The sequence below is a fragment of the Vanessa atalanta genome, chromosome 7, assembly GCF_905147765.1.
Source record: "Vanessa atalanta chromosome 7, ilVanAtal1.2, whole genome shotgun sequence".
In the NCBI taxonomy this organism is placed as follows: domain Eukaryota; kingdom Metazoa; phylum Arthropoda; class Insecta; order Lepidoptera; family Nymphalidae; genus Vanessa; species Vanessa atalanta.
The window spans coordinates 603,296-625,181 of record NC_061877.1 but is presented as its reverse complement, the minus strand read 5'-3'; the positions used below and the strand labels follow the sequence as shown (position 1 = coordinate 625,181).

At 33.2% G+C, this 21,886-nt stretch overlaps 1 protein-coding gene across 1 annotated transcript; it reads right to left on the bottom strand.

Annotated features, from left to right (window-relative positions):
* Positions 1 to 59: 59 nt before the first annotated feature.
* Positions 60 to 6,712, bottom strand: LOC125065240 (peptidoglycan recognition protein-like). The gene is made up of 4 exons (XM_047672753.1): positions 6,588 to 6,712; positions 4,360 to 4,564; positions 840 to 955; positions 60 to 356 (listed from the first exon to the last, which is right to left on the bottom strand). Exons 1-4 carry the CDS (start codon positions 6,646 to 6,648, stop codon positions 163 to 165), a joined length of 576 nt encoding a protein of 191 aa, XP_047528709.1. The 5' UTR covers positions 6,649 to 6,712; the 3' UTR covers positions 60 to 162.
* Between the last annotated feature and the right edge of the window lie 15,174 nt (positions 6,713 to 21,886).

Genomic DNA, 21,886 nt, shown 5'->3' with positions numbered 1-21,886 from the left:
AATAATACTTATTTTCTTAATCATTTCTATTTACAATTCAGCAATAGTAAAACAAAATATAAGAATGCCTTCAAAAAATCTTACGATTGTTTATTAGAAAAATATTTATTTTCATGACAAATATCGAAGGAATAAAATAATTTGGAATGTTCCCTCTCCATTTTAAACTTGGCTAACATCCTTTACCCAATGAGGCCAGTTTTGAATGAGGTTCTGTAACGCGGCGCCAGGGCTTAGAGTGAATGCTAGCTGCTGGTGACCAACGAGATAGTAGTTCATAGCTAAATGATTCTTATAAGCCGCACAGTTCAGAAAATCTTCAGCTACTTGTAAGGCTTGAGGTGTCGGTAATTTATCTGTAATAAGAAACATCGAAATCAAAATACACTCTTTTTAGGATTATTCTTATTGCTAGGCGATAATAGGTAGGTGGACGGGAAAATAGGCCATCGCCCATAAATGGTAAATGGTCACTAAAGCCAATAAGAGATATCAACCAATCCTTACATCGTTAATGTGCCACCAAACTTGATAGCTAAGATGTTATGTTACTTACACTGACTCAATTACCCTTCAAACCGGAACACAATAATATTGCTGTTTGGCGGTAGAATATCTTATGAGTGGATGGTACCCACCTAGACATCATGCACAAAGCGCTACCACAAATTAAAAGTATTGAGAAAGGGTTGCTAGTTTTAGTAGGTATTCCAGTGAAGTCGAATACGATGAGTGGGAGTCAATTCGCATCATATGGAGGAAACCCTTTAAAGGGATTTTCCAGCGAAAAAAGTTATTTTACAAATATATATAATTCATGTATTAGAGTAGATTCATACCTCTAAAATCGCCCATGAAAGACAAGCCAATAGATCGGTCATTGTATCCTCTTGTGTGTGCACCGACTCGCCAGCCCGCACCTTCGTAAACTTTACCGTTACCTCCAATCAGAAACCTGAAAATAAAATACCATTTGTATGAGAATCTTTAAACAAAGTTTATCCTTTAATTGAAACTGTCAAAATGTTTTCACTCGATATTCGACTTAAGCCGTTTGTTTTGTTGCGGTCGGTGATAGAATAGGGTAGCTCGGGCTCCAATTCAACTAAGAAATTAACAGTTTATCGCAATTGAATCAAAACATAATTGTTATCGTTCAGCCGTTTTCCTATTTTACAAACAGTTCGATATAAATAAATTTTTTCCTCAGTGAGGACCAAGTTGAAGTCGAAATTATGTCGGCAAAGAATCTGGAACGAACATCCGTTATACGTTAGCTGGATTGGCTCCCAGTTTTGAACTAGAGACGAAAAGCCTCATAATCGCTCATAAACACATATAAGTTTTTTAAGCATTCATTAGTCGAGCAAATAAGCTTTTCAACTATACGTAAGGTGGTGTAAAACAATTTCACCAGTAAGACAAACAAGTCTACGATATCTTGTTTTGTGTGTAAACTAAAGATATTTTGGCATATTAGTGGTGTCTTATCTGTTTAAGATTCTACATTCCAAATGCATTTTTTTTTTTAGCATTAGCAGCCCGTAAATGTCCCACTGCTGGGATAAAGGCCTCCTCTCCCTTTGAGGAGAAGGTTTGGAGCATATTCCACCACGCTGCTCCAATGCGGGTTGGCGGAATACACATGTGGCAGAATTTCGTTGAAATTAGACACATGCAGGTTTCCTCACGATGTTTTCCTTCACCGCCGAGCACGAGATGAATTATAAACACAAATTAAGCACATGAAAATTCAGTGGTGCCTGCCTGGGTTTGAACCCGAAATCATCGGTTAAGATGCACGTGTTCTAACCACTGGGCCATCTCGGCTCCAAATGCATTGAACTTTAATTATCTAACTACATTCCTTAATACTCGAATGTCATGTAACGTCAAGAAATTTTCAACTACATATACGACAAAGACAACGAATCATATATATGTATATATATACCAATTATTTAGGTAATTTTTATACCAACAATTGAAACGATTTGTTTTCGGTAAAACCCAAATGAAACCCATTACTGATAAAAACCCACTACATGACACTTGTTTGGATTAAAGGTGTAACATTACGGGCAACAATAATATTATCGTTAATTTTTGGTCTAAGTTTTTAAAGTATTTCTCATTATACATAAAATAGAGTATACTCGTAATTTTCGTCATATAAAAACTTACTAATAAATAGAACAAATGTACTTTATCAAAACAAAAAAAAATGAATTGAGCTACACTACTGAGTCAAACACAAAAAAAAAATGTGCATTATCAGCGCGATCGCGCTTTTGTCCAATCCCAAAAACATACTTATTTGTCTTGATGTGCTATGATCATACTATAAATGGTGGACTAGATGAAAGGAGAAACGATCTCTTCGTTTTCCTTCCTTAAAATAGAAATAGTCATGATATTTTCTATGTATAATACTGTAAACCTATCGCTTGTAATAATTTGTTATTATGCTTATAACGTCCAAAATATTCCGCAATTAGTGCTATTGCCAAAATATGGCAATTAATGTTTAAAAATAAATAACATCACAAACACGAATAAATGATATTTAAAAATATATGTTAAATACATTTTGCAAGCTGTCGTAATATTCAATTGCCAATTAAAATGTTAAATAAAAAACAAGTCTTACGATGAAATAAAATACACAATTATTAAAAATATTCTTGAAGTTTTCACAGATAATATTCGGATATATATCGTACAAAATAATTTAACATCAAAGATCAAATAGTGCAGTAATACGAGTACTATTTAATTTGTATCTATCTAAAATGATTATACGGAATATTTATTTTACTTTGCTTGAATATGTAATTATAACAATTTTAGTGCATTTAGTCCAAATTGCATGTCAACCTGCCGCGGTAGCTTTACGTTAGATACAGTTCTGTTAAAATGAAACTCAAAAGTGCTTGTAAAAGCCTACTTGATTAAAGTATATTTACATTTTCATTTTTGGCCTAGGACAAATATGGGGACTGGCTTTACAACTTTCAATAACACCAACCAGCGATAAATACAAGCACACGGAAATTCTGTAATTTGAGCTTGCTAACATGGGTACAGAAAGGTGCCTATCTATTTGGTGAGGAGCCGGGTTATGTGGGATAAGTATCTACGAAAACTACAGCGATAATCTTCTCCGGCGCGGATTAGAGGGGCTGAGGGGTCGCGTCGATATAACGCGTCCGCGGTGTTCTAACACCTGTCGCATATCGGCTTTCTAGTTTACAATATTTCGACATCCACAACAACGTCTTAATACAATTACGTTTAAAGGTGATCAATCACTGTCATGATCATCGACGTAATTATTTGCTTTCCGTAATTACAAAATGGATTATCATACACTATCGTAACTAATATTATAAATGGGAAAGTGAGTTTGTTTGTTACACTTTAACATATTAACTAATCAATCGATCGTCGGAAATCTTTTTAACGAACCCTATATTGCTTTCAGTATTAAATAACAAGACATCAATCTTTACTTCTATAAATGCGAAAGTAAAGTGTCTGTCCGTTTGTTACTCTTTCGCAGTCAAATCACTGAAACGAATTTGATGAAGTTTGGTACGAAATAAAACTTGGGACCTCAAGAGATATGTAACTTTTTTATAACTAACACCTGACGAATAACTCTAAAACGCGAGTGAAGCCGCTGATTACAACTAGTTGTGTATATATATTTAGCATTACCATTAGCAGCCTATAAATTATCCCACTGCTGGGCTAAAGACCTCCTCTCCCTTTGAGGAGAAGGTTTGGAGCATATTCCACCACGCTGCTCCAAAGCGGGTTGGCGGAATACACATGTGGCAGAATTTCGTTGAAATTAGACACATGCAGGTTTCCTCACGATGTTTTCCCTTACCGCCGAGCACGAGAAGAATTATAAACACAAATTAAGCACATCAAAATTCAGTGGTGCCTGCCTGGGTTTGAACCTGAAATCATCAGTTAAGATGCACGCGTTCTAACCACTGGGCCATCTCGGCTCTTGTATATATATATAATACTTAATTTGATTTTTAAGGTTAACAACAAAACCTCCTCGACCCTCAAAACCGAGACGAAAACAAGTTTAAAATAATTGTTTAGTTGGTCCGGAGCGCTTGTGACGTCACAATGTTCGTTCACCAGATAAACCTTTTATAATACCTTATATTCTCAGTATCATAACGGGAACACTATGACGACAAATATTCATGAATTTTGTTTTATGTGATATTTTGTAAATTTTAGTTCTTAACCAATTGTATTAAAAGGAAAAAGTCACGTTTTTTTATTCAGCTTCCCAATTGGCTGATAATAATTCGAAATTCAAATCATACTCACGATTGACCAATGTCGTCGTAATTCAATATTTCCTTCTGGTAATTTCTGATTCCATTGGCTATCCTTTCACAATCATCGTCAGTGTAGCATTCTTGGCTGACCGTGTGTTGTATTATGACTAGATTTACAGGTTTCGACAGTTCTGTTTTTCGATTTGATTCGGAACCGCTCCATTGTGCTATGGGCACAACATCGCAATCAGGAACTGAAAACAAAGAATTTAATTTAACTTATTTATATATCAATGCACAGTTTTCTCGTTAAAATTCTTGTTAATTGTAAAATCGTGGTCATATGTGGGTTAGAACCCGCAATCTAATGATCGGAATCATTGATTCTAGACACTTAGCCATTTTGTTACTCGAAGCTTCATCACATCGTGATAATTATTTTACCCTACCCAGGCTCTACTATAGAATAAATTCATTTATATATGAATAGAATACCAATATTTTTTTTACTATGTCCAGATTAAAAAAACAGTTATAACATAAAGATTATTTTTCAATCTGTGATAAGTTTAAATTTCAATTATTTATGTTTTTTAGCGTTAGGTTAAGGTTTAATGCAACCTTAATTGTAAGCGATAACTACATTTACACGTGCCACGGCAATCGGTATTATAATAAATATTAAATAAAAAAAAACTTGAAACAATCGAGTATAATACTTCCGTTATAAACATGACTTACTTATTATAACTCTAGACAAATGACTACAAAGTTGTACCTCTGGAAACATTCGAACTGTTACTGAGAATGTTTTGCCAGATAAACTTCATTAATTTTATTAGTCCAAATCAGAGATTGAACTATACTAAAGAGGTAGACATAGATAAATAAGATGAGTGGATTTTGTACAATATAAAGCCATAGACTAGATATTCGATCGACTATGTTTCGAGTGCTGAAAGAAGATAAAAAATGAAAATTCTATTCGTTCTTAATTCTTAAATAAGTATCTTTGTTAACTTTGTTCTCATAAGACCGATTAAATACCGTTAAAAATGGATCACACTGGATTGGTTAAGCGTTCTGGAAGGGTATTTGTCAAAACGTTACAACAACCCTAATCGAGGATTAAAAGATTAGTTACATAATGAAAAGCTTGCTTCTATTAGGAATAACTCTTTCAAACGTACTACCTTAAATATATCTTTATAGTATTGGTGTAAATACTTGTGATAAAACACTCTGCTGTTCTACTATTATCGAATTTTTAAAGTTATTCTTCTTTTCGCTCGTTATGTATTTTTTTTATGGCGTAGATTGGCGGACGAGCAAATGGCCACCTGATGGTAAATGGTCACCACTGCCAAATATTAACCATTACTTACATCGCCTATGCGCCACCAAACTTGGAAACCAAGATGTTATGTCTAACTTACCCTTCAAACCGGAACTCAACAATAATGAGTACCGTTGCTGGCTGACCCAGACAATACCAAGTTATATGAGAGTAATACGCTCACACAGTTGCTCTTTAAACGGTTAATTAAATGTCATGTCGCTCAAAATTGACAACTTCACACCTTACAATTATTACAAATTGTGAGTGTTTAAATTGTTGTGTGAAGGTTATAATAGTGGTGATAAAAGAACACGCATACAAGCATGCAATTAAAACATATTTTTAATTACACCGAAGAAGTAAAACATTTCACGCGCGTAAGTAAATACACGCACCTTTTTAATATTGATTTTGTTTCTTAGAAGAAAAAAAAAACATTGTTATAAATGGCCAATTCAGTTTAGAGATAGGATTTAAAATGTATCTTGTACATGTATGTAACATACCTACGTGTATGTAAATATAATATTGTAAGGTGTGTGATAAATTATATATTTTTATCGTATAAACAGATACGATAAAACAATAAAACATAACAAACAAACTAGACACGCAATTATATTAATTTAAAAAATGAGACTATCAACTTGATAGTAGGGCTTTGTAGAAGCCTATCTGGGTACCACTCATCATATTTTCCACCGCCAAGCAGCAATAACTAGTGTTGCTGTGTTCTCAAAGGTGAGTGAGCGAGTGTAAATACAGGCACAAAGGACCATAACATTTTAGTTCCCAAGGTTGGTAGTGCATAGGCTATGTAAGAAATGGTTACTAATTTTTAGGGCGCAAACGTCTATTAAAATTCCTTAGGCCGTGTTGACCACTGACCATCACGAGGTCCATTTACCCGACCTAGTAATATTTCAAAATAAACTTACCCGTAGCGGCTTTTAACGGAGAAATCACAAAGAATAAAAATATCAACTTAAGTCCTTCCATTTCGGAATTCTAAGCACTATTGTTCTCTAACACAAAAACACGCGCTTACTCGGGCGGTTGTAATGAAAATGATAAACATAATATGATAACACTCGTATTTGTACAGGAAAATGGGATTCGGTGCGCCCCCTATAACTTCTAGCTCAGTTACAAGAGTTTCGTATTTCCAATGACGAAGATCGCCAAACGAAACGATTGTGACGGTATAAAAACCTCTCAGTGACCAGTCGAAACCTGTTCCAATGTAATTAATGCGTTTATTTGAGACGTCATATCAGCAAAGTCGACCACGTAATCAGAACCCAAACTCACCGCCTCGCGACACGTCACAATTCATATTGCACTAATTTTTTTTTTTGAATATATATTTTTATCATAATTCGCATGAAATCTTTTATAAATATATAAAAGCGAAATACCTCTCACGGATTTATTACGTAATCTCAGAAACTATAACACCTACAAACTTGAAATTTGGCTGATATGTTCCCTATAGGATGTAGACATCTGCTATGAAGGATTTTACGAAACTCCACCCCTAAGGGGCTATAACGGGAATTGGGTGTTTGTGTTTTGTTAATTTCGCACATGTAAAGCCGCAGATTCAGCTAGTATACGTATAAAACAAACGCAGTATTGTTAGGTTGCTGGAATTCGAGTTTGACTCAAACCAGCACCAATTGTAAGATAAAATCTGAAGTTATAATTAAAATGGTATAACAACATACCTACATACATATAACGTTTCATAAGTGTTATAAAACAATGGTACGAACACGTATGTCGCGGCGCGAAATACCGACAGTCGATTAAGGATTGTAAATATACAGGGCTGTCACAAACAATTTAATTTATTTATTTAACTAAATTGTACAATATATTACAAATAACGACGCAAAAAGGGGAGAAAAATATGTGCAGGGCAAAAGGCTTATAGATTGCTAGCGATTTCTTCCAGATAAACTTTGCGTTGGACAAATTAAAACAATATGGCTGATGTCGATTAGCGTATTTATTTAAAACATATTTTGTACGTAGTTTTGCTGTCTTTAGTAAATTAAATATTATTTTAATAGATACATATTCAATAATAAAGTATTACTTTAATAGCCGAAAGTTAGAGATTTAAGTAATAATATAAATTTTATAATACAATTCCATATTGCCCGTTTTGTATCTTCCTTCCCTTGTCTTTGAAAATAAAACTACAGTGATTACAACTAAACAAACGAACTAAAGTGTAGTTCATTTTAATTATAGATCTGTTCACTCATGCAGGCGCACCCATCCATGTTAAACTATCGGCTTTTAGTATCAAATCTAGTTTGATTTTTTTTGCTGTCCTTATTCTTACATTAGTCATCTCACGCACACTAAAACAAACTGTTATCACGAGCCTCACTCATACAAATGCGCGCCGATAGTTTATCGTGGAGGGGCGCGCCTTAAGAGAATACGTCTATCTATAACTCTTAAATTAAATGTAGCATGATATTTACTTTGATAATGATAAATATTTTGTTACAAATAGAATCAAAAGTTATCGTTAATGATTTATCTATTAAAGATAGATTTATATTGATGTAGAATTTTCAGTGGATATTTTAGAGATTTTTCATACAAGGTTCCCGAGAATCTTTTGCAGTTTTCTCATAAAAAGTACCCTGACCGACATAAGCTAGCTACGGACATTTCTCGTAAAATTTACATTGAATAAACATAGTTTCAGTCCATCTTAAATCTGTATAGCTTACCTTAATAGATCTGCACTTAACATCTCAGCAGTTATGGGGAAAGCAATTGAAAAACAGATAAAAATGTTATAAAAATAATTTTAATATATATTAATATAAAAAAAAAAAAACAAATAAATAATTATTATCTGTGGTTTGCGTAAACATTTTCAATTGTATTATTTAACCTATTTGCACTAGCAGTTTCATTGTTAACGTACATTGTCAATGATAATAGCCTCAGCGTCAAGGGCTCCAATTATGAGATATTTTTTACTGTTGAATAGTTCTATTACCAGGGTGATACTTTAAAAATATCAGACAGTCATTAATAATGCAACAGAGCTTTTCAAACCTCTCTCGGGAACTTTAAACCTATCTCAAAATAATAAATTTGATATATGAAGCCGGAGTATAAAATAACACTCCGCATAATAAGACGATAAAGATGCTCAACATCAAGGAGAATAGGGTTAAACCGAACCTTGAACGATTTTGGTGCGAAAAAGTTTTCTCCTGTTATTTGTGCAGTAGTGATACTTCTAGATAATAATAATGTAGAGTAAATTTGTTATTTACAATATGTATGTGTATTTTTGTGTGTTAGTTGTTTCTTTGGGAGTTGCTTTGGATCATCCAACACATCAGAATGTCATTCCGTCAAAATTATCAGCCCGTAATACTGGTCAATGAATCCACCACTAACGGAGAACTAATACCAATTGATGAATACATATTAGGCAGAAGTTTATCCTCTACGAATTTCCTCTGGACTTTTTCAAATCAACGACAAAATCAAAGTTTACGTGGAAGTAAGGCTTTGTGTTAGCCCGTTCAAGAAGATACCGCCTACTCATTATATATATTGTGTTCTGGTTTTAAGCATAAGTGAGCCAGTGTAACTATAGACACAAGGGACATAATATATTAGTTCCAAATACGACAAATTAATAATATGAGGAATGATTAATATCTCCAACAGTACCGATATCTGTCGCTGCAGTAACCACTTACCATGAAGTCATCCGTCTGCCGATCCACCGAACTATATGACATATAAAAAAATGAACGCCAATAATCAATAAATTATAACACACAAAAACTATATCAAGTTAGTGGTAGATACTTGTTAGAATTTGAACTCGCGACTTTCTTATAATGTCCTCGCCCAGAGCATACGCTACCGTTTAAAACACTCCAAGTAAAGGAAAATTTGTTCAGGAAAACGAATATGTGGCTTTTTATGAAACACTACTACACGTATATGTGTATACGTCAACACATAATAGCGACCATAGGACCTTGGAACTTGGAACGTTTTAACTAAAAATCCAAACGTGATAACGTCTTAAATATTACGGTCTTATTATTTTCTTTTCATTACGGAGTTCCACGAGCGACAACCAAGCTTTGTTTTTTTACATCAAACTTTTTCTTTTTGCTTCTAGATCATATAATATTATTAAACTATCTTTTCTTCGTGATTAAATTCGCTTCTATATATTTTTTCTTATCTCTTATGCCTCAAGCGATCTCTATTCAATACGATCAGTAGAGTGGCTTAGTCCTAATGCGGTAACAAGCAGATAGAGTTACTTTAGCATTTATAACTTTAGGTTGAAAAGAAACATTTGGTCTGAAGGATTTAAATAATTCTGGCGTCGTAGAAGATACGTGGAATCAAGTAGTAATACAACATGACTCGAAATGCAAGTTGTCGTGTGCCTGTTAGAGTCAGATTAATGTCCTGTCTGACTGTAAGACTGAACGAAGTATCTGTGTCTGCGAACATATATGTACAGTATCAATTTACTTCGCAGAGATTAGTCACCGTGATCAGATTTACCTGGAAGGAAATTATCAACATTTTTGACTTGCTAATAACTGTATAGATTCTGAAAAGTATCTTCTGGACCTAAAAGGAAAAAGCGGACGAAAGTCATTTATGAATAAAAATAGCTTTCACTAGAGAGATTTCACTGCAATAGTGTGCTATTACCTATAAACCCATAAATCGTATAATAAATATTTAGAACATGTGATTCTATTATAATACTTTTGGTAATAGAGTTCCAGACTCTTTACAGTCAACAGGTGTAGTAAGCTAAATATTTTATCCTTGTGATGATATTATGTGACTCACAATTTTTCTTATATTCGTAAATATTTTTGTCGCAAGTACATTTACCTAATGTTCCTGTGGTGATTATAATGCATGTATTATTATGTAAGATTATATTTCTTATCTACTACAATTATCTAAACTGTGTAAAATGTTTATTACATCGAGTGTGATGACACGTGGTTCTGCAGTGAAGGCCGAGAGTTCAAGTCATGACACAGTGCAAAATATATCTTTACTTTTAGTTACGTTTCATTTAAGGGCATAATTTGGTGAAACTAGTAACGCTGTTCCAAACCGAGTTCTGATGATTCGCTTGTAACAGAAGAGCTAATAAATATATATATATATATGATAGCTTTAAGGGCATACATATATTCAGTTAAAAAATTGTTTATAGTATGCAGATTATAGTGAACTTCTGAATTGAAGGATTATTCTTAGTTTTGTCCTGGATAGGTATTTTTTGACATTGCCTACGTTGTACGCTCATCGTCTTATTTTGCTTTAATTTCAATCTTAACAATTACCATGTTTTTTTTTTTTTAATTCAGTTCCTGATTTTTTTACAACGATGTCAAATATCGTGTGAATGTCAAGTATTGATTTAGATATGCAATCAAAATTTCTTTATTTAAAATTTAACAAAGTTTTCTTTAATTTCTTAAGTAATTTTTATTATGTTTCTATAATGTTTAATCAGATTATTTATTATATTCTAATCTAAATAACATATTATTTCGATCCCGCTTCTATTTAAAAAATCATTTATCTCGGTTTATACCGAAATTTAGTATATGTTCATGAATCTATAGCTTTCATAAAAGCATTAATAAATGTTTCATATTAATTAAATTATTAAACTATGTTGTTGGAAAATAAATAAGAACCGATTTATTGTGCGATACTTAGAAACTTGCGACGTATGATTACTGCGGTGTACAATTGGTACTATGATGCGGTGGTCTGCCAGTACAATGTCGATCTATACCGTGTAAGGGATTATTGGGTGCACCCCTACGAAAATTTGATCTATTACGTGTGCTTGTATTTAATCTCTTTCTCAGTACGAAAATAATCAGTGATGTCACAGTACAGAACATGGCCCGCGATCAGTTTTAAAATACTTGTCACGAATATTGAATGATCATTTCAGGTCAATACTTATAAATATATTTGAATACAACTAACTTTTCTTCGATGAACTGTTGCTTATTATAGGAAGGAGGTCTATAAGTCGCAGATAACAATGACTTGATTACATGGTGTTTTTATTTTACCTATTATTGAGTCAGATGAATGCGTTTGATAGTCTTGTACGAATATAATTATACCTCCATCATTTTTATTTTTAAGAAGTTAAAATTTTTATAGCCTATAATTTCGATAAGTACACAGCTATTTCTGGATATTCAAAATCTGTCAATATAGCAACATCAATAGGACATAAACAAGTATCTTATAATTGCAGTATTTTAGAATGTTTTTTTTTTTTATATAATTAAACGAATTTTATATAAATATACGATAGATCAATCTACAATTTAGATAGTTGCTTAATAACACTGCTTAGATTATTATTCATTCGTTCATCAGCCCGTAATAGCCTCTTCCATGGAACACCACTGAGCTCAATCTTCAGCTCTCCTCCTCAAAATCCCTTCCAGCTGTCTTACGAACATATTCGTATAATCTAGCTACATGGCACCCTACACTACATTTTCCGATACGCGATCTCCACTTAAAAGCACTAGTCTGCACCAACAGTAAACATCCTTCAGCACATGTGACCTAACCAAGACAACTTCAGCTTGCTAATTCTTTGAACTATGGCGATAACTTTAGTTCTACAACGAATAACAATTATAATGCTATAAGAACTTTGTCGAATTTAAATTATAACAATCAATATATTCGCTAGTACTGAGGTAATTACTATTATTATACGTAACATGAGACATTTCAAATTTAACGTAAGTGTTATATAATACCCAATAATGGCATAATACATAGTCATTACTATTAGTACTAAAGGATATTGACCTTTGTTTTTCGTACATATATTTTTCCATTTTCATACCACACAAATTACTGTTTATTTATTTGACGGCGCATGCGTAGCGCCACATGTTGAATTACGTCGGAGCTAGATTTGACAACTACTCGTCACTGTCAAAATCTAGCGAAGCGTCGTGTGGATGGTTAGCGCACACATAATGGCGGCATTCAACTGGGAAGAGAAACCGCCATCGTAAATGCACCACAAATACGACGAATCGCTTTTGTTCCGTGTAATCTACGACACGAACTCACGAAATTCCTATCATCTTTTTTTCATTTCAGACATTATGTCACCCACCGGGTTTAGCTGACTTCCTCTTCAGTATCAGAATCGTCTTCAGGGTAGAAAACCGATTTGAAGCATTAGTTAAACATTCCTCGTCGTTTCATTCGAGTTCCGGGGTGTTACGAAGAGTTGTCAATTTTTTACTTGAGAGTTTACACAACACCGCGTAGCGTGAACACTTTCTCCACAACTGCTATAAGCTGTACTTAACAATTTTGTTACAAATATTAATATAAATACTTTGTATTACCATTTTCCGTAGGCTACCCTACGGTTATATGACTAGAACGTATAGGTTTTTTTTAATTGTATAATTTTACGTAATTGTGATAATTCACTTTGTATTTTGTTTAATTAGCGTTTTTTCTTAAGTTAAAAACAAATAAGATATGCAATACTATCATTCTTAAAACTATACCATTTATTATTAACTATATATTTTTATAATTAAGGGGCCACCTGATGGTAAGCGGTCACACTATCGCCCATATACATTGGGGCCGTAAGTAAATAAATAAATATTGGACAACACATACATTATTCTGATCCCAATGTAAGTATCTAAAGCGCTTGTGTTATAGAAAATTAGAAGTAAGTACCCCAAACACCCAGACCCAAGACAACATGACAACTGATGAATTTTTTTCTACATCGAATCGACCGGGAATCGAACCCGAGTCCTCGTACCCATGAAAACCTTTGGAACGATGTTATGTCTCTCGTGCCTGTAACTACACTGTCTCGATCACCCTTTAAAACGGCCCACAACAATACCAAGATTTCAAGTTTGGCGGTACAATAAATGGTCCCACTCATCAGATATTACTCACCAAGACGGTTTTGCAATACTCCATACCTCTGAATAAATTATTTCATAAGTAGTTGTTATAGTTCACCCTCTTCTAATTTAGACACAAGTTACGCTGTAATTCGTTCTTATTTTAATATGTAATTTATGAAGTGTTCGTTTTTCACGAATCAAATACATTACGGTTGTAGATAATTTAGCATTAGCAGCCTGTAAATTTACCCACTGCTGGGCTAAAGGCCTCCTCTCCCTTTGAGGAGAAGGTTTGGAGCATATTCCACCACGCTGCTCCAATGCGGGTTGGCGGAATACCAATGTGGCAGAATTTCGTTGAAATTAGACACATGCAGGTTTCCTCGCGATGTTTTCATTCACCGCCGAGCACGAGATGAATTATAAACATAAATTAAGCACATGAAAATTCAGTGGTGCCTGCCTGGGCTTGAACCCGAAATCATCGGTTAAGATGCACGCGTTCTAACCACTAGGCCATCTCGGCTCTTGTACTAATAGATAGATATAAATAGATAATTATTATTTCTAGAAATTCTTTATGAGTATTTTGTTTAATTTATTTATATTTATGTTCTGTTTATTTTTATATAAATCATATTCAATAACAATTGACCACAAACACAACGAATTGTTAAATCAAGGAATTCAAAGATTAATATTCATTGTTATATTGAAATTACATCATTTTTAATATCAAATTACTTAACAAATCGAAATTCAAGAAGAACATTTATAATTGAGTAACGTTATTATAGGTACATACAATTTTCCACAAATATCGTCATAAATCAATTATATGAATAATAAACAAATTAAGTGGAAATCGATTCATATTTAATCTAGCCTACATAAAGGCTAAAGCATATTGATAATATTTCGAGATAAAAAATATGACATCGATTTATACAATCAGTAAATTCTCACTTATTATAAATGCGAGAGTGTATTTGTTATCTTGTTGTTTGTTTGAGAGTGTGTTTGTCCATAATAACTGCAGCAACAGAGCAAACACTCCATGCTTTTTTGTTAAGTAAAGTAAAGTAACAGCCTATAAATGTCCCAATGCTGGGCTAAGGGCGCCGCTTCCTATCGAGGGAAATTTTTGGAGCCTACTCTATAACGCTGCTTAAATGCGGGATGGTGATTACGGAGATTTTCATTGAAATTAGATACATGAAGGTTTCCGTTTCCTTCAACGCTGAGCACGAGATGATTTATAAAAACTAATTTTCCACTTTAAAATTAAGTGTAAGTACATTCCCTGGGATTGAAACCGCAATCATTGGTTAAGATGCATGCGTTCTAACCAGCTGTTTTATTGTGTATACAGATATATGAGACAAAGACTAGCGCACCAATGAAGCCTCAATAGCGCATACTATATCGGATTAATTCTGACCCTTTGGGCTATTGTCGTCCCCACTCCTAGCACAAGCTTTATAAATTAATTGGAGGGATGGTCCAATATTTGTGTTAGAATTGGAAAACGACCAATAACCGAACGGTAATGATAACTTTTCAATTCGATTGCGATATAGTGACAATTTTGAAGTTTAGCGCCCTGGTTACCTACAATTGCTACTAAAGGATCTGACGTGTTTCTTTATAACACTTGCAGTACGGATTTAATTAAAAGTAGTATTATACATGCACAGTATCTCTTATTACTTAAACCAACAATAATAATAATAGATAATTCTCTAGAAGTTATCATTAAACTAGTTTAATACGTAGCTGAAGATATCACATTTGTGCGGTTTGCACAGACAAAAACTCTCAATTAGCTCACTAAGAATCGTCTAAATCTTGACATATATTACTTATCTTTCTTAGACTATCGTCGTCGATAAATTCTTTATCAGCTAAATAATCTCCCACATAAAACAATTCTTTTATTTCATTTTTATTTACGTAATGGTACTCCTTCATAGTGATTCCCCTTTGCATTGAATATATTTTCCTTTACGTAACAACAGATAAACAACAGGATACACGTGACCGACGTGGTACAGAATTACCCTTTGCCCTGTTTTGTTTTGAAGTTAAACGGTACGTATTCCGACGAATTTTCTAACATTCTAAACAGTAACTTAACTTTATCTGGCAAAGTTCATGGAATTACTGAATGCTGAGAATTATACAGAATTAAACTACTGAGTATTTAATACGAACAAGAGTATTTTCTGAGTTTCTTCATGCGTCTTTTCTTCGCATTTAAAACTAGTCGTACAGTTATATTTGACTAATATATGATTTAATTTGGTTGATACAAATTGATTTATTTGGATTAAATTGTTTATCAAGTTTTCGTTTCCCATCGAATGTGTACGGATATGCATTGGATTTTAATAAAGGTCATGCCAGCCAAGCAGAGTTTGCGTGTGCTCATTATTCGTTGTGAGTTAAATTAATTTAATTAAATTAATTTACTTGATGGTAGGGTTTTGTGCGATGCCGTCTGGGTACCCTCTCATCGGATATTCAAACGCATGAAATCAATTCTCAACATTGTTGTGTTCCGGCTTCAAGGCTAAATAAGTCAGTGTAACTACAGGCACAAGGAACATAAAATATTAGTTCCCAAGGTTGGTTGCGAATTGGCGATGTATGTAATTGTTAATATTTCTTACAGCACCAAGAGCGGTTGTATTGCTTTTTTGTTATTAGATAATACAAGCCGCTATTTTAAATAAACAATGTATTTAAGGTACTTAATTGGATAAGGATTAATGCTGTATTGCTTGAAATCTGAAAATAAATCTCGTAAAAAGTAAAGGATAAAAAATGTTTATTATGGGCTATAGCTAAGAGATAGACATATGGCATCCCGGATTTTTTTGAAGACCGTTTTAGTTGTACAATATTGTAGTACATTAATTTGATCTATCTCGTAGGGTTCAGCCAGCGTTTGCAATGTAAGGGCAAAAAAATGTGTTCATTTATTTAAGCCTCAGCCTAAATTATCAGTGTTTCTCTACTACATTGTGCATTTATTATACATTTAAACCTTTCTCTTGGATCAATCTGCTATTAAAAAAAAGACATCAAAATCCGTTGTGTAATTTTAAAGATCTAACCACACACATAGACAGACAACGGTAAGCGACTTTGTTTTATGCTATGTAATGATATGTATATTTCATTACATTTTTCCGCCTTATTCTGTATCATAGTATGATAAGTGTGAAAACCTAAATAATCAACAATTATCACTCATTAACCACTCAAGTGTCCTAAATTAATATACAATACTTAAACACATTGAGCATCATACAATATATTTATCTTATAAAAACAGACCTTTTTTTACGCCTAAATCACACATGATAGCAAAATACATTTAAGACGTTATTGTAATTAATTTGTATTAGTTCATTTTATTTATTAATTAATTTTATTATTATTATACTTATTACTTAATACTTTTTTACTTAAAGAAAAAAAATTTAATTTTCTTTCTACTCTTTCGGTACATATCAGTTTCATGGATTGATTTCCAATCTAATAGTATTTGAAGTTGAAATTTTAAAGTTTACGACTTTTAAACGACTCTAACATTCCTATGAGATACATATTTCAATGAGAAAGCTTCATTTCAATCTTGTTAAATTGAAATTAACTATGTTTTTAGTAAATAGTCTGTAATGCCTACCCGGGCAAGTATTACGGAATTTTCATATTCTTAATTTGAGTTTATAATTCATATCGTCCTCGGTGTAGCAAAATTCAGGCACATTCCACCCCGTGTCATTGAATTACAATGGTGTGATAAAGTTCAAGATTTCCTCGTTAATGTAGAAGCGACTTAAGCCCACCTGCGGGATATTTGGGTTGGACATTTACAGGCTGCTTTTCCGCCGTTAAAAAGCGCATTCAGCGCTTCAACGATAACTAGTACTCGTTTTAGTGTATAATAGCGTTGTCTTTGAGTTATATTGCGATATAATAGCCGATTTTTTCAACTTTTGCTATTTTTCAATATTAAAATATAATCTCATCCGATCCTTTTGCGATAATAAGTATGCATTTTCTCAACAAAAGAATTTCTAACAAATAACAGACAGAGCACGCTATTTGTTCCCTTTATTAATATTGTGGAGCGTAACAGTTTCTAGGAAAAGCTTTTGTGCTCTTACGAACATATATTATGAAGTAAGTTGGAAGTGACAGCCGATATTATTTTGTTTATTTCTTGTGTGAATTTACCTCTCCCGAAGTATTAAGATCGACTATATTGTATCAAAGTAAAATATCATTGGACAATATAATTAAAAAAAATAATATTAGTTGGTAGGTCTTTGTGCAAGCCCGTCTGAGAAGGTACCACCCATTCATGTCAACCATATAATACTAGGAGTATTACAGTCAGTCCTTTTAAAGCTTAACGTCACGCAAACGGAGCGTAGTATAAAATACAATCATCTACGTATAGTTTGATATTTGGTATATAAAAAATATATTTTATATTTAATTTAATAGAGTAATATTTATTTATTTATTTAATATTTGGGAAACAAACAGATATAAAATATAATCTAATTACATAATACTATTTAAATATCACATTATCCAGCGAAGTTTCCACCGATTGATAAAACATAAAATGCACTCAAATATTTTAACACAGTAAGAGAAAAATTATTAGACAATATTAAAAGTATATAATTAAGTTAATTTAAATTTGAATGTAATAAAATAAATCATTTCATGGAATTGAAATATACGGAATAAAAACTGTACAGTTCTCATGACGGAAGCCTGAATGCACTTCATTAAAATCAAAACAAGACTGGATCGTTTAACAAGTTTAAATTAAAGTTACCACCAGAGCGATGGTACAGTGGTGGAGCCGAGATGGCCCAGTGGTTAGAACACGTGCATCTTAATCGATGATATCGAGTTTAAACCCAGGCAAGCACCACTGAATTTTCATGTGCTTAATTTCTGTTTATAATTCATCTCGTGTTCGACGGTGAAGGAAAACATCGTGAGTAAATTTGCATATGTCTAATTTCAACAAAATTATGCCACATGTGTATTCCACCAACCCGCATTGGAGCAGCGTGGTGGAATATGCTCCAAACTTTCTCCTCAAAAGGGTAGGAGGCCTTTGCCCAGCAGTGGGAAATTAACAGGCTGTTGAGAAATGTACCTCCAGAGGGTTATCCCTCAAAAAAATATGTTATCAAAATTATCAAAAAAGTGTACCTATGGAGTTTATACTCCATAGGTACACCTTGGTAGCCAATATGTAATGTTCTTTATACCTGTAGCTACACTGGCTCTTACCCTTCAAACCGGAACACAAAAATACTGAATGAGTACTGAATGGCGGCAGAATATCTGATGAGTGGATGTTACATATCCAGACTTACTGGGATGTAAGAAATGGTAAATTTCCCTTGCCGCGCCAATATCAATAGAGGGTGGGGTCCACTCACAAGTAGGTTAGGTTAGTTATTAATGTTAATAATTTAATGTGATTCTTCTCATGAGAAAAAACAAATTTTAATTTATTCATAAATTCACATTTTATCTTACTTAAATTTAAACGTGAAGTGTCAAAACGATGTAGTCGGCTAGCTAGTCGGTTCGTACTGCCAAAGACGACGAACTACGGCAAAAAACTGATCTTCGAAAATACGAAATATTATAACAATTTACCCCAATCATTAAGAATTGTAACTCAATTCAAATACCTAAATCCAAATTAGCAGAATGTGTTGTATAAATCTAATTTTATTTTATAAACATACTAGTTTTCTCCTCTGGTTTCGCTCGCGTTTTAAGAGTTCGTCGTTAGGTGTTAGGTACCAAAATGTAGCCTATGTCCTTCCGTAGGGTTCAGGCTTACTGATTAGCACCAGACTTCATCAATGTTTATTCATACTTATAACGATATTTCTTTTTTATAGTTAGATTAATATTATACCAATCCAAACCCAAGATAATCCGAATATCTGCATATAATTTTCTCTCAAAATTGTAATTATTTCTCATGTAAGTGTTTTTTTTTGTCTTTTTGCACACTTTTCTTTTAGCGTACATTTAAAATAAGAAGCTAGGACGTAAAAAACAACATATTTGTACAAGACAAAGAGACGTGCGACGTCAAGTCGTGACCTTGCTGATCTTAGACGGTGTGTTTTCAGCAAACAAACAGGTGTGTAAAATCATTATAATCAAAGCAAATATCATTACCAGCATTTTCATTCAGATAAGAGTGGCTTTAATTGATTCATACTTATTCGATTACTTTCGACATACTAAAATTATATACTCCTCTAGAATACGTAATAAGTTATGTAAAGGTATGTAAATAGTTTGTACTATCTGGTTTTCCAGTTGCTCACCTATCTTTAAAATATAAATAAACTTAAAAAAATAAAATAACATAATTTTTCTTTAATTTCTTTTTTTATTTTTCTATTGGACAAGTCGTTTTCTACGACTGAACCGATCAGCCAGTGACAAAGACTGCACAAGTCAGATAAAATTATATCACATACATACATATATACCTCTAGGCATCAATATCTCAAGGACTCCGAGGGTTATTTTTTGTATCATAAAGCAATTTTATTTAATTACGATGTATTGCAACACTATACACATCCTATTTAAGTGTAAGACTTATTTCGCCTCAAAAGTTCGTTTAAACTGACTTTTAAAACCAACTGTCCCCAACTGAAGCGGGGCTCTGAAGCATAGCAAAAGTTACCTACTCTGCCTAATGAATAATTAGTCTTTAATCACAGATATATTGTATAAATCAATATACTACTATTCTACTATCAGCATGTTGATCGACCTCTAATGGTAAGTACTGCTGCCCACATAAATTGGCTCTTTGCGATACAATAACCTCATTATTGTTTAGTGCTAATGCATAGTCGAGCGTCCTAATTCGATCTTCATACTGGTTTAAAATAACACAAAGGACTTCTACATCGCGGACGTATGTTAGTCAATTTACATGTTTCTTAAATAATTGATGAAATTGCACCTTACCTCGCTAATATCTAATAAGACCTTACTTCAAATCCTAATAATTGTAGACTCATCTCATTACTACCTACTCTTAGTAAGATTTGAAAATGTTTAATTATAAATCAAATGTTTCTATTATTTCACATAAATCTCTCGACTCGCAAATACCAACGCTGGTGACGAATTCATCAAAAATATTTTTGAAGTCTGGAAAAAGTCACAAATTACTTTGGTGATACTTAGTGACTTATTAATGGCCTTCGCTTGTGTTCAACATAAAAAATGACAGTTAGCATTAGAGATGACGCACTTAATCATTTGATTTCGTACCTGAGCAATGGAATTTGTTTGATTTAATATCTATGGGCAGTGGTGACCACTTACCATCATTATCCATCGGTACCATCCAGCGAACATATAAAAATATTTCATAGCACACAATGTGAGTGAAATCGCTCTTGTATATTTCTTTATTCCATTGAAAAATTGTACCCAACAACACACAACATTAGGAAAAAACCCGTTGAATTTGAACAAAGAAATGACGTGCGATAAACGAAAGTTTAACTTATTCTATAACGCTTCGGATTTAAATTTAACATAAAGACGTCATAGCAGCGGTAGTTATTGATGACCATAAATAAATATCGAAAGCTTGAATATTATTTATGTCAGGAACTGATTGTTTTGTGACAAAATTAATAGTTCTGTACTTGGGTCCTGACTTCTTGATCCAGTACCGAGTTTGATGCCCGAGCAGATTCCGTATTCGAATTTAATGCCATTAAATTTTATTGGTTTTGCAGTACAGATTTAGAATATTGACCCGTGTCTTGAGACAGACATGCCGTTGGTTCTCTGCCTGATTTCTCTCTGGAATATGCTCCAAACCTTCTCCTCAAAGGGAGAGGAGGCCTTTATCCCAGCAGTGGGACATTTACGGGCTGCTTATAATGATTTCTCTCCGGTCGTCTTTAATTGCCAGATTTCCCTTGTGCAATTATGATAACATTTTAGCAGTATAATAGGGTACCTATCCTAACGAGTTTGGCCATTGTTGAACTGTAGTTCATCACCAACGTGTCGTATCTCATCGCAATTTTTCTTATCACTGACTTATATATAAGAAAGTACATTTAGATTGCCATAAACTTTACTCTTGACATTTTAAAATTTAATATAAAAGTTATCGTGTAGTTGCTGATAAAATTTCGCTAGCGAAC

Coding starts and splice junctions, on each gene's coding strand:
- LOC125065240 (XM_047672753.1), bottom strand. CDS start 6,648: ATGGAAGGACTTAAGTTGATATTTTTATTCTTTGTGATTTCTCCGTTA. Junction 4,565..6,587: donor TCCGTTAAAAGCCGCTACGG/GTAAGTTTATTT, acceptor CTTTGTTTTCAG/TTCCTGATTGCGATGTTGTG. Junction 956..4,359: donor TACGACGACATTGGTCAATC/GTGAGTATGATT, acceptor TTTTATTTTCAG/GTTTCTGATTGGAGGTAACG.